Genomic DNA, 14,731 nt, shown 5'->3' on the forward strand with positions numbered 1-14,731 from the left:
AAATTTGATGCAGATAATTTCTATTACGACAAGCAGATTTGAAACTTATAGTGGAAAAGTGTTAGGCTATGATAACATAGAAATATTGCATTGCTCAAATGATTATTTTACTCTGAAAGAGGAGGATGCAAATTGCTGTTGTAGCACCACTGGTGCATATATGGAAATTAAAGCAAAAATAAAAGATAATTCATTCTTATAATTTAACATAAATCTAACACTAAGCAGTATCAGTTGAATTTCAGAATTGACAAGCCCATGTAGGCAGGAGGGGACACGTCCATCAACTTGATGAGCAGGACATGTGGCCTTTCATATTTATTTATTTATTTATTTACTATGCTTGGGGGAGAGGAGGCAGTTCCCTCATATGGGAATTCTATTACCCTCCAAAACTCCTAAAACAAAACCCCTAAAAATCAGGGAATTTGGGAGGGAACGAAAGAGCAAATTAAAGAATTTCCTTTTTTTTTTTTTCCATCAGAGTCTAATGAGACATGTTAATTATTGAAGGAAATCACCCCCACGCTTCTCTGCCTTGGTCTCATTCATTCCCTCCCTTCGTGGAGCACTCATGTTTCAAAGGCAAGTAATTGCAGCACCACTCTTTGCTTCTTTGTGCCACGCCAACAAAGCGTAAGGCCTTATTACCAAAAATGCACCACAAGTTCATTAAGCAGCTGCCGGTCTATGGAGCATGCAATGTCAGGCCTGCACAAGCTTGTCTATTGTCTAGCCCCTTATCCCAAATATGCAAACCTAGCTAGGAGCAACATGAAAGAAAACTAGTTTTAAGAGGAAAATAATAATAATAATAATAATAATAATGATAATAATAATAATAAAAGAATGAGGAAGTTGTTTCCAATGAATTGATCGACTGTTTACAAGTAGTTCAATGCAATCTTATAAAACATCATCTTTTTTCCCGAGGTCACAAAGCGACAGAATGTATCAACCCATGAGTAAGATGTTTCCAATGAATTGATCAACTGCTTACAGTTTTAAATATCATCTCTTTCCCTGGGGTCGCAAAGCATTAGAGCATATCTATCAACCATAAGGATCAAAGCTAGCCCCTTTAGCTACCCTCTTCTGTTCCTCTTCAGCTTTGATCCAAGCTGCCTAAACAACAGCAAGATTGAACAGGCCCACGTTAAGAAATAATATAGTAGTTGCTGAAGTTGCAACTTCATAGATAGCAGGAAAACTGAACTGAAGTTATTACAAATAAGCATCTTAATAAAACATTGGAAGCAATTTATAAGCAAGAGCTGAAACTTGCCTTGTCTCGTTCAAGTTTTGAAAGATGTGGACGTATGGAATTTCCCAAGCTCAAGCCTCCCCAAGCTTCTTGCAGTTCTCTCTCTCTTGCTTCTTTGCGAGCTAGGGAATATTTAATCTGCTTGCCTGATTTAATCCGCTCACCTGATTGCAGGGTAGCAGCAATCTTTTCCTGCTCGAGTCTTAATTTATGTTTAACAAAAATTCGGTCCAGACCTCCTTCATTCTTCTCCGACTGTGCGGAATTTTCCAAGCTCAAGCCTCCCCAGGCTTCTTGCAGCTCTCTCTTTCTTGCCTCTTGGCCAGCCAGGGAATTAATCTGCTCGCCTGATTGCTGAGCAGCAGCAATCTTTTCTTGCTCAAGCCTAGATTTATGTTTAACCAAAATTTGGTCCAAACCACGTTCATTTTTCTCTGACTGTATTTTAGCATTGCTTTTCTTCAGAATCTCCACTTCTTTACAAGTCATTTTTTCCCTCTCTAGCCTAGAAACATGCCTCACTAAAACTTTGTCCAAGCTCTCACAATCTGTAATACTATTTCCTCCAAGCTTCTTTTTGTTTCTTTGAATTCCGTTGTCCCTCATGGGTGACAATGCTTGCATTTTCTCCCTCTCCAACCTGTGCATTGGTTTGACCAATATCTTATCCATGATATTTTCTTTTTCATCAATTCCATCTTTTTCATCTTCCTGAGAGAATGTTTCTCCTACCTCATTGTTCACTTGATTGATCTGAATCAAGTTGACATTTTCTTTCCCCACTTTTGTTCCTTCAACTGAGTCATTTCTCCTTCTGTTTTTTGCTTCTTGGACTTCTCTTTCCAACCTTGATACATGTTTCACCAGAAACTTATCCAGGCTGGGGACATCAACAACATTATTCTTTCTGCAGCTGACCACCCCATTTCGCAATCTTTCTGATTTTCTGTCATTCAATTCTAATGTTTCTCCATATTTACTTCTGGTATCTTCAATCTCCTTCTCAAGCTTTGAAGAATGCTTGATTAATATACTTTCCAAGTCAGGAACATTCTCAGATGAAGTTCTAACGCAGACTGAATCCTTGTGGTCAATTTGAGATTTCTTTCCTGAATTCCTTTTTGCCTCTTCGATGTCCTTCTCAAGCTTAGAGGTATGCTTGACAAGAATACTTCCCAAGTCTGGCATAGTCTCCGAAGAAGTTATATTATTATCTAATTCAACAGTTTCAACATCAGATTTGTCTAGTTTCTCTCCACTGGCCTTTTTAGGCTCATTCATTCTGGTGTTCTTTGCTTCCAGCACCTCTCTTTCAAGTTTTGACATGCGCCTGACCAAAATCTTATCTAGACTTGGGAGTGCAAACTCAGCTTGCTTTCTTGTCATCTGCCCATTCAATTCTAAGTTAGACATTTTTAATGTTCTTGGTCCAAGGGAAGACATTCTACGGATGAAATTGGGAGTTAGATCTGAACTAAAATCAGCAGCAGAGCCCAGTTGCTGCTTACCATTTTCTGCTTCAGCCAGGGCAGCACTTAATCCACAAGTTGCAACTATGGTAGCTAGAGAAGCCAGCTCCTCTTCTTGTAAACATTTAAGCCTTTCAAGCATCATGTCAATAAGCTTTTCCTTACTAAAATTGTCAGAAAGTTTCCTCTTCTTGCATTTCCTCTGTTCTGTTTCTGCAACTGACATCTTGCAGTCCAAGTCACAAAAGTCATCTTTTTGAAATCCCAGTTCAAGCTTGGGCCCAGTATCCAATTCACATTCTGAAGAAAAATATGATAATTCCTGATTGTCTTCGCCTGTATCAGGATTCTGACTGATTTTTCGTAGAAGATCTCTAAATTCATCTTTATTAATTGAAGGGCAATTTGCCAGCCTAATGAATGCAGTCTTGACTGCTGCAGCTACGTCCTTATCTACCTCAAATGCAGTCTCAAAAGTTGCTGCAACAGTGTGAGTAGTTGTAGATCCTCCTCCATGAATGGATGATGTTTCAATTTCACACGGCTTCATAGAAAAGTTCAGTATATCATACATTATCACTCCCATGGCCATTGCTGCCTCAAAAGCTTCAGATACGCTTTTTTCAGCGTTCAGTAGCAGGGTTTCTGCTTCTTTACTCTGAATCCTGCAAAGGATGAAAAGAGAACAAAGTTATCAAATATAATCTGAGAAAGGCATTAATCCTGCCATCTCCGTGTTTCATATTCTACCTGGCAGCTTGAAGAATTCGACACCAAGATGCTTCAATCATTGCAGCTTTTCGTGCCTCCATTGCCTTGCGTGCTGCCTCTCTGGCTGCAATTTTTTCTTTCTCAACTCTGGTGTAATGTGGATTTGAATCGCCTAGAGTCTCATCTAGAGTTGAATTCATGCCACCTAACTCCTGAAACCAATATAGATCTATAAGGTATTTGTCACTCTCCCAAACCTAAAAATAAGGAGGATGGCACTACCTGCAGCATCTTTATTTTCCTCTTTAAGTAGGAGTCCGCCTTTTTGCGTGGGAACCAATTGATGGGAGAATTTTTACGGTGAAAAGGCTTCTTAATTTGTAATGTAAATTTGTTAAGAGCATTCGCTGTTGGTTGGCCAGTCTCTTTCAATGCCTTATTCTGGAACAAACCAAAAAAATATTAGAGCATAAAATGAAAAATAAGACAGAAAATTAAATAGTTAAGCCTTCTCAATTTTTTATTTTTTTTATTTTCATTGACTCATCTATGTGTAAAAACCTCATAAAGGCCCATTTTTCACATGTTAATTTACTAAATTTACAAATATAAAGGATGTTATTACCATTGACACAATAATTTAAGAATATAATGAACAAAGACAAACTTCTTTAAAAAAAAAAAAAAACAAGAAATGGCTTTCATTTTGTGATTTCAATTTCTGTGGTTCAAATATCTCACTAACAACCTCCACCAAAAATATATTACGTAGCCTCCAATTATTTTCTGGACTCTAAAACGTGATGTGGAAATTGTTTGTACATCATAACTTAACCTTGGGCAAGAAATTACGAAACGGAGGACCGCAATTCATCATTTCAACTATTTTGCTTATTTGACTACTCAAGAAATCAAATTAAAATGGATTGAAAATTATTAAAGTCTAATTTCTACACATTTAACAGGTTAAAGACAAAATTGAAAGTGTCCAATGATATATCAGTAATTATTAAACTTGTTTCTTCATTGTCTTTTTCTGTTTGGTATAAATAGTTGGAACATCTTTTTGAATTGGGTGGTGTATCTAAATAAATCCATGTACTAGGTAAATAGGCCACATTAAATACATTAATTTAAATAATATTTGTACATCCATAAGGCTCCATTTTAAATATATCAGTAATTATTAAACTTGTTTCTTCATTGTCTTTGCCTGTTTGGTATAAATAGTTGGAACATCTTTTTGAATTGGGTGGTGTATCTAAATAAATCCATGTACTAGGTAAATAGGCCACATTAAATACATTAATTTAAATAATATTTGTACATCCATAAGGCTCCATTGTAAAGCTTAATAGCTAATAGCTATCTACACATCTTTTTGAATTGGGTGGTGTATCTCAACAAATCCATGTACTAGGTATATAGGCCACATTAAATACATTAATTTAAATAATATTTGTACATCCATAAGGCTCCATTGTAAAGCTTAATAGCTAATAGCCATCTACTCAAGCCATTTTCATCAAGTGGAATCAAAGTTCCAAAGTATTCGATACTTTCTCCACTCCTCTCCACCTATCTTGAATTTTTTGCTTTCCAACAAAGTGGTAACAGAGCTAATGTGTGTTTTTTCAAACGATGGCAAGTCCATTTCAAGTCCCTCTACTCACCAACAATAATTTTTATAATTGGAGTATTCGAATGAAAGCCTTGGTTGGAACTCAAGATGTTTGGGTGATAGTTGAAAAAGGCTACGTAGAACTTCAAGATAATGGTACCTTGAATCAAGCACAAAAATGCTTTAGAAGATTCAAGAAAGAAGGATCATACAGCTCTCACCTCATATATTCAAGGCTTAGATAAGGTTATCTTAGAAAAAGTTGCAAGTGCAACTCTTCTAAACAAGTCTAGGACAGCCTACAAAGCTCACAAAAATGAGTCAATTAAGTGTTGAAAGTGTCTCCAAACACTTAGAGGTGAATTTGAAGCACTACATATGAAATATTCTGAATTAATTTCTAAGTATTTTTCACGAGTTTTTGGTATTTTTAACCAATTGAGAAGATATATTAAGGATTTAAAAAGATGTTCTAGGGATAGAAAAAAATCCTCCAATCATTGGACCCAAAAATTCAATTGAAATCAAAGGATTTGGATTCCATAACAATTCATCAACTCATGGGGTCTTTCTACAAGCCTATGAAGAAAGATTAAAAAGAAGCAAGATCCACACTAGAGCAGGCTCTTCAAAACCAAGGACTCAAAAACTTGATTTTGAAGGAAGTTTCAATGGTCTCAATTTACAGAAATTTGACAGAAAATTTTGTTTTTATGAAAAAGAAATGACAAAATTTTATAGTAAATGATAGGAATTAACAGTGGGACTTTGGGAAGCAAGATCCATTAGAGCTCTTCAAACCAAGGACTTAAAATTCAATCTTGATGGAAATTTCAGTAGTCTTAATTTTCGAAGATTTCAACGGAAATTTTGATTTCAGTGAAAAATAAATGATAGTCTTTTATATTAAATGATGGAAATTTATAATGGAACTTTGGGAAGCATCAAAATAGATGATTATGCATAATTCTGAGTCAAAATAAATTTAGCAAATGCATACATGACATGTTTTTAATGAGTAGGATATATAAATAGCATATCTCGCAAAGCAGGCAAGAATAAAGCTAAAGTTAAATAGAGGAGTACGTGTTGTAATTGGGAATTGCGAGCAATAAAATAGTAAAACCAGAGGGCATTTTTATTCCATAATAATAATAAGGGTATATGCTTAGTTTAGGGCTTCAAAATAAGGCCTAAGTGATGAGGTATTCTTAGTTTAGGCTTCAAATTTCATTTTTCTTTTCCATAAAATTTGAGCTAGAATGCCAAACTTATCAAAAATTTCAAAAACATCAAAGTTATCTGAAATTTCAAAATTTCCATTGAATTTTACCAAAATTTTTGGAATTTCTATCAAAACTTACCAAAATATCGAAATTTTGGTTGAAATTTACCAAAACATCAAAAATTTTCAAAAACTAATTTGACGGTGAGTTTCAATTCAATACCCTCTGAAACTCACATTTTCAATCAAAATTTCAATGCTTTGACCGAATTTAAGTCCTTGCTTCAAACACAACTTCCTTTCCAACAAGAGAAAGGAAAGTTAGGAAAGAAAAGGCTACGGATGCGGTCATGGTTATGTTAAAGGTCAAGGAAGAGGAAGAATAAGTGATTCCAACTCATCAAATAAGAAACCAAAAGTCTCAATTGACATGGAGGAAAAGGGTCAAATTCAAGAAGGCTAATGAAAATTTGAATAGATAATTTGAATAGATGTTAAAATTACAGTAAATATAGTCACTGCTCATATAAGTGTAGAACTCCCAACAATGTTGAAGAAATGAACAAGTGAATGTAGAAGAAAAGGACGGAGTGGAGCATTCTTTGTTGCTAGCTTACAAAGGAGATGGAGGAGAAGAGAAGAACACATGGTATCTTGACATCAAAGCAAGCAACCATATGTGTGGAATGAAAATTTGTTAGTGGAACTTGATGAACAAGTGAGTGGCAATGTTACATTTGGAAACTAGTCTAAGACTCCACTAAAGGGAAAATGTAAAATCTTGATTCATCTAAATGATAATTCATCCTCTAATGTATATTATGTGCCAAATATGAAGAAGAACTTTTTTAAAATTTTGGGACAACTCTTAGAAAAAGGATTTTGGGACAACTCTTAGAAAAAGGATATGATATCCATATGAAAAATTGTAACTTTTAATAAGAGATCCTAAAAATTGTTTTGTGGCATAATTGATAAATTAAACTCATTATGATTATTATGTTTACATATACCAAATACTATAAATACAATTTCTAATCCAGTACCATGCATAACCAAACATGAGAGGGGAATCTGACATTTGGTTTCCAATTCCGTTGCATTCCAATCCAATTCCAATTCTGATTTCAGTTGTGAACCAAATGCCACTCAAATGAATTCAAACAAGACTATAGAACAATGGAATTCACCGTCGATTATGTGTGTAACCAAACACAAGAGCATAGTAGTCAAAGGTGCAAGGCACATTGAGGCGCAAAGGGTACTTGGAGTCGAGGCGCGAGACAAGAGGCGAAGGCGCTTGCCTTACAAAGGTGAGGCGCACAATTATTGACATTGTGTACAATGCGTCAATGCCTATTTGATGGGTAATTGATATTTGAAAACACATCAATAGTAATATTATAATTTAAAATGCCAAATATTCAATACCATACCATAACATAAACACATAGAAATTATGACAACCAAGTACCAAGTTCCAACTGAAACAAACATAGTTCAACATAAGTAATTACATGTGCAAGAGTTCAAGCTTCAAATTAGAAAGGAAATGAAATTGCCAAGCCGAAGGCTCAAAAGCATCAACATAGTGGCTTAATGCAAGTTAATCTATAACCTGCCAAGAGCAGGGCAGCCTACCAGCCACCAGCAAGTAGTAGCAGCAAAATACTGAATCCTAAGGAACACGAAGAAGAAAAAGAAGAAGCGGAAGAAGAACTGAAAAAGAGGAAGCGGAAGAAGAACTGAAGAAGAAGAAGCAGAATAGGAACTGAAGAAGAAGAAGCCGAAGAAGAAGAAGGCAACAACAGCAGTAAAAAAACTAAAGAAGAAGAAGAAGCCAAAGAAGAAGAAGAAGAAGAAGCCTCTGGCTTGTTTGAAGGCTTTAGCGTAGGTTCTCTGGTGGAAGGCTCGAATACTTGAATACATAGGTCATGCTGGTTCGAAGGCTTGAACCTTGAAGACGAAGGGCTCTTGTGAAGGCTCTCTTGTTAGTGAAGGCTCGAAGACTCAAAGGATTGAAGATGAAGGTGTTTCATGCTAGTTCCTGCTTGAGGACAAAGGGCTTCTGCAATGTTTCTCTTGCTGGTAAAGGCTCAAAGGCTCGAAGACAAAGCCTAGACCTGCTGGTTTGAGTCGAAGCCTCTGGCTAGGGCTTGGGCTAGTTCGAGTCTGGCTACGTTTTCTTTCTTAAAAGGTTAAAAAAATATGAAGTTAAAAGGTCAGATATCTAAGGCACGACTCACTGCGCTTGGAGCTTCAATGCGCCTGCCTACGTCTCCTGAAGGTCGCCTTGCCTCAAACCTGATGAGGTGCTAGCCTCGTCGCCCCACTAGCCTCACGCCAAGCTTTTGACTACTATGCACGAGAGAGGAATCTAACATTTGGTTTCCAATTTCCAATTCTGATTTCAGTTGTGAACCAAATGCTACTCAAATGAATTCAAACAACACTATAAAAACAATGGAATTCACCATCCTTTGACAGTTTCAGGATTCCCTCAACAAAATGGTATTACGAAGCCCAAAAATTATTAAACACTCCTTGTGAATCAAATGCTACTCAAATGAATTCAAACAATACTATGAAAACAATGGAATTCACCATCCTTTGACAATTTCATGATTCCCTTAACAAAATGGTATTCTAAAGCCCAAAAATTATTAAACACTCCTTGATATGGCAAGAAGTATGTTGAAGAGTAAGCCTAAAGAATTATGGGCCAAAGCAGTTAATTCTGCAAGTATATTTGTTGAATTTGTCTACTACTAGAAGTATGTGGAATTGAAGCCTACAAGAAACTTGGAGTGGAAAGAAGCCAAGCGTATTTTATTTGTCGGTGTCATGAGTATACATATGTGCATGTAACATATCAAAAGTGTTCCAAATTCGATGACATAATTAAGAAGTGTCTTCATCAGATATGACTCAAATCCCAATTCCAAGGGATACAAGTTGTACAATTCAAGCATCGAAAAAGTAATTATAAATTGAGATGTCAAATTCGATAAGGCAAGCACATGGAATTAGAACACTCAAGAGGAGAAGTATAACTTCTTTCCTTATTTGAAGAAAGTAAGTAGAAAGAAGATAAATCCATTGAAATTTCTATTATATCATCACCTTCTAGTGGAAACACATCATCAACATCATTAGAAAGAACACCACCTTAGATGAAAAGCCTTCGAGTAATCTATGAGGTAACATAAAATATGACAATAACCTTTTTTTTCTTTTTGTTGATCATGAACCACTATATTTTCACGAGGCAATGCAAAATGAGAAGTGGAGAATCGCAACAGAAGGAAGAATTTTAGGAATCAAGATGAATGCTACATCGAAGTTAACCACTCTTTGAACGGTCATAAAGCAATTGGAGCAAAATGGGTTTCCAAAGTGAAGAAAAAATGCCAAGGGAGAAGTTGAAAGGTACAAGGCAAGACTAAGGAGAAAGGATATAATCAAAGACCTAGAATTGATTATGGTGAGGTGTTCACACCAGTTGCTTATTTAGGAACAATTCGATTTATTATCTTCTTAGCAAGTTAGAATAGATAGAAGATTCATCAAATGGACGTCGAATCAGCATCTCCTAGTGGATTGCTTGAGGAGTATGTGGAACAACCTTCAAGATATCAAGTAAGAAGGCATGAAAAGAAAGTGCTATGACTCAACAAAGTACTTTGTGGGTTGAAGCAAGGACATCAGGGCTTGGTATGGTAGAATTGACAAATATTTCAAGAAAACAATTTTCAAAATGCCCCTAGGAATATGCTTTTTAAATTAAGTCATATAGGAATGGAGGTATATTGTTTGTATGTTGATGATTTAATATCGTAGGAAATAATCCAAGCATGTTTGTAGAGTTGAAGGGCAAATGAGGGAGGAGTTCGAAATGACAAATACTAAGTGAGTCAAACTATCTTGGATAGAAATGATGCAAAAGGAAGAAGAAATCTTCATTTATGAAGAAAATATATGCAAAGAAAGTTCTTAAGAAATTTCAAATAAATGAATGTAAGAATATTAGTTATGTTGTGGAGTAAGGAGTTAATTTATCAAAAAATGGTGAGAGTAAGGTTGACCCAATCTATTTTCAAAGTCTTGTTAGAAGTTTCCAGTATTTGACATGCACAGGACCAAACATTCTTTTTGGAGTAGAGTTGGCGTATATATGAAAGCACCAACTACAACTTACTTGAAGGCAGCCAAAATAATTCTTCGTTGTATCAAGTTATGCTTGACTTTGGGATATGTTTGTTCTTCATATTTTAAAGTTTTCAAACTTCTAAGACATAGTGACTATGATTAAGGTTGGAGATTTGGATATTAGATTTGTATTTTACACCGGACAAATAATGTTTACATGGGTCTCAAAGTAACAATCCATAGTTACTCTTTCACCCTATGAATTGGAGTATGTTGCAATAACATCATGTGTATGTCATGCAATTTGGCTCATAAATTTATTGAAGGAGTTTAAGATGGTCTAAGAACCAAAATAAATTTATGTGGTTAACAAAACAAATCAGCAATTGCATTGGCAAAGAAGTCGGTGTTTCATGTTCCAAGTAAACATATTTATACAAGGTTTCACTTGCAAGGAAATAAAGAAGTGCAACTCAAGTTTGTGATATCTTAAGATCAGGTTGCAAATATTTTCATATAGTCCTGTAAGTTTGTCGATTTCAATAAATAAAGGAGTCTTCTTGGGATGAACAAAAAATCAAGTTTAAGAGTGGTGTTTGAAATTAAAATTGTTTGTTCATTATGTTTGGTACAATTAGTTGAAAAGTCTTTTCAAAATTCTGTGATGTATCTAAATGACTAAGTATCTAGGTTTATAGGCCACATTAAATACATCATTTGTAATTAATATTGGCACGTATATAAGGCTCCATGTAAGCCTATAAATAGCTATAACAAGTCAATTTCATCAATCGAAGTTTCAAAGTTTTTTGTAATTTCTCCACTCCTCTCCACCAATATTGAATTCTCTGTTTTACAACAATAATGTGCCACTAGTACCACCAGGTACAATTTCCGAAGCAAGAATGTGAAACCCAGAGAAAGTGTATTATGCTTTCATGTTTTACATCATTTGGCTATAAAATCATATACATAGAAATCCAGGGATTTCTTCTAGTTAAATCATGTGGAAGCTCATTGATGAGCATAATGAACAAATCTAAAAGGCCATTCAATGTTCTCTGATGACTTGGATCAGTTTCAGGGGTTCCTGCATGTCGTTCATGTACCACATCAAATTATTCAGGCCGCTATAGAAAAAGCAATTTGCAAACTAGGATATGACAGCAGCATTCTTTCAGTAATCTACTGTCATTTTATATTATTGTAAATGAGGCCACCAGAGAATATACAGTTATCATCAGAAACTAAGAATTTGAAATGAACAGTACATGGAGAACCTAAAATTGATGATATGTGTGATCATCTGCCATGGGAATGACTGCAATTCTTTAACCACCCTAGAAAGATTATCGGATAATGTGCTAGGAAATGGGCTAGTACTTTCATTCTTCATAAAACACATAGGGCGCTCTCAATTGTGGGTGTTTGGGATCTTAATTTCCTCAAAATCTGCTAAAAAATGAACAAAAAACTGACGGTAACACAATGAGGTTTAACGATCGGGGTTTATAGGGTTTTCCAGTAAATAAAATATTCCCGAAAAAAAAATCAAAATAAAAGCATTCTACTACTTCTTGGTTGTTAGAGTTTTATTAGGGCTTTATATTCACTATATTCTAAACCAAAACATTCAAGGATTGGGGTTTAGGGTTTAAGTTCACTTAAGACCTCCCACTACCGCCCAAAATAGAGTAACCCAAGAAAACGCCACAAACATTTCAATTCAAAGATTCGGGTTTACGGTTTTTGTTCACTCAAACCTCCCACCCCCACCCAGAAAAGAGTAAGTCAAGAAAATGACATAGAGAAATGTGACAAACATTTCAATTCGAAGAATGGGTTTCAGGGTTTACTACCTTCCCAACCTCCGAAGCCGTTGCAACAGACTCACTGGCTTCCGTTTCCTTGCTCTCTGAATCGACATAGGCTTCATTGCTTTGCTTCTCTGACACAGATACGCAACCCAAGTCAAAGCACCCAAGATCCATGGCTAAAAAGTTCCCTGGCAGATTTGCCGAGTATTTAAGACGTCAAATCGTAAGTGTTTGATGCAGAGAGAGATCGACGGAGTGAAGAAAGTTTGATCTTTTCTGAGAAGAAAACGAAATAGAGAATTTCCGGATAGGTCTTTCAATTCTAATGGTCTGGATTTTTTTCTAAACGGAAGTAGCCGTTACCGGTGACGCTGTGACCCCCAACGGTCGGCTTCGGCCCTAGGAGGAATTATCTGATGCGACGCTGTGCAGGAGAGGTTCGCATGTGACACGCTTTGAGCAGTTACGCGTAGGGTTTTACCTTAAAGAGAAATGCAGCGATGATCACCGATTCCTATTTCATGTTCATCCCAAAACTTCAATCTGTCTCGCTCTCAATCACAAATTCTCAAAACAAATAATGATTTCAATTTCGTCCTGTCATAAATTCCATCAAGGATTTTGGAGTGAACTCAATAGGAATGTAAATGTTCTAGTAAGTTGCACCAAAAAGTTCTGAATTGACTATTTTTGACACTTTGCCCTTGTGCCTCATTTATAATTTTAAATAATTAAAATTTAATTAATTATTTACAATTTATTCACGACTATAACAAAGAAACTTTGTTTAAAATCCTTCATCGAAACTAATGGTCAGACGAGATTAAAACTATTTGAAAGTTGAAGAATTGATACAAAGTTTAGTAACTATTTTGTAATTTACCCTAATTTTAATAATGAATATTTTGACAACATTATTTAAGATACAATTATAAGAAAATTATTTTACATCTGATCTAACTAGTGAATTTGAATGTAGTGATTTCATTCAAGTTGTTTTCTCAGAGATAAAATTTACTATATCACCCGTTGAGTTTTCTAAAAATAACACTGCATTTTTTTGGACTTCTGGACTTCTAACAACTACATAAAACACCCTCTCTTTATAATTTCATTTATAAAAATACCCCTCCATTAGTCCATTATTTTCACATTTAAAAAAATAAAAATCAACAACATTAATAAAAATCAAATCTTTCATTATATTACCAAAATATATATTCCATTGCCATAATTATCTAAAATATAAATGCAATTTTAAGCAAACCTATTAAATTTAATCAATTGTTCACCTAGTGAAGCAACTTGGTTTAAAGTCTTTCTTTCTTTTTAGTTGGCCATGTTTTTACATAGATATGTGTGTTCTATGAAACAAAATTTTCTATACTTTATTGTGTTGTTTTTTTTTCAAATAAAATGGGGTTTGGGACTCCTTTGAGGCACCTAATTAATTTGCAAGTAGTGCAGATGAAATGCGTTTATGAATTAGTATTATACTTGCATGTTTTTAGTACATAAACCCTTTAGATAAAATTTTTGCTCTTGTCCTCAAAAAAATCTGCATGCCAAATATCTCAAATTTCTTGGGTATGCAAGATCTCATTGCATGTTGAGCATAGAGAATATCCATCTCTCCCTTTTTAAGTAATCTTAGGTTGTTATGAAGATGGAAGCATGAATTTTTTTTGTGCTTCTTATTTATTTTGTTATATATATGTGTGTGTGTGTACTAATATATTGGTTTAGTGAAAAAAGTCTCCTTTCCTATGCTTGGTGGGGAGAGAGAGAGAGAGAGAGAGAGAGAGAGGTGCAATTATTAATGCATGCTAACGAGAAAACACCTAGAGAAACTCAAGTTTGCCTCATTTATAATTTCAAATAATTAAAATTTAATTAATTATTTACAATTTATTCAAGCATTGTCGCTATAACAAGAAACTTTGTTAAAAATTTCTAATCGACACTAATTGTCAGACGAGATTAAAACTATTTGAAAGTTTAAGGGCTGAGACAAATTAAGGTTTAAAACCAATTTGAAATATGGGCAATAGTTTAGGAACTATTTTGTAGTTCACCCTAATTTTATTAATGAGTATCTTGACAACATTATTTAAGATACTATTACAAGAAAATTATTTTACATCTAATCAAACTATTGAATTTGAATGTAGTGATTTCACACAAGTTGTTTTTTCAAAGATAAAATTTACTATCTCACCTGTTGAGTTTTCTAAAATGACATTGCATTTTCTTGGACTTCTGGATTTCTAACAACTACATAAAAAACCCTCTCTTTATAATTTCATTTACAAAAATACCCCTTCATTAGTCCATTATTTTCACATTTATAAAAAATAAAAAACAGCAACCTTCATAAAATTAAATTCTTTCATTGTATTACCAAAATATATATTCCATTGCCATAATAATCTAAAATATAAATGCAATTTTAAGCAAACTTATTAAATTTAATCA

At 34.6% G+C, this 14,731-nt stretch overlaps 1 protein-coding gene across 3 annotated transcripts; it reads right to left on the reverse strand.

Moving 5' to 3' along the window:
• Nucleotides 1-239: 239 nt before the first annotated feature.
• LOC131156510 (uncharacterized) lies at nt 240-12,858 on the reverse strand. Of its 3 annotated transcripts, none has more exons than XR_009137015.1 (6): nt 12,299-12,858; nt 3,727-3,885; nt 3,484-3,656; nt 1,282-3,398; nt 1,001-1,121; nt 240-759 (listed from the first exon to the last, which is right to left on the reverse strand). XR_009137015.1 is itself a non-coding variant. In XM_058110242.1 (5 exons), exons 1-5 carry the CDS (start codon nt 12,428-12,430, stop codon nt 1,054-1,056), a joined length of 2,649 nt encoding a protein of 882 aa, XP_057966225.1. In that variant the 5' UTR covers nt 12,431-12,858; the 3' UTR covers nt 819-1,053. The 3 variants fall into 3 exon arrangements, 1 of the variants encoding a protein (XP_057966225.1); XR_009137016.1 differs by having other exon boundaries at nt 240-763; XM_058110242.1 differs by lacking the exon at nt 240-759 and having other exon boundaries at nt 819-1,121.
• Nucleotides 12,859-14,731: the final 1,873 nt, after the last annotated feature.

The sequence above is a fragment of the Malania oleifera genome, chromosome 5, assembly GCF_029873635.1.
Source record: "Malania oleifera isolate guangnan ecotype guangnan chromosome 5, ASM2987363v1, whole genome shotgun sequence".
NCBI lineage: Eukaryota > Viridiplantae > Streptophyta > Magnoliopsida > Santalales > Ximeniaceae > Malania > Malania oleifera.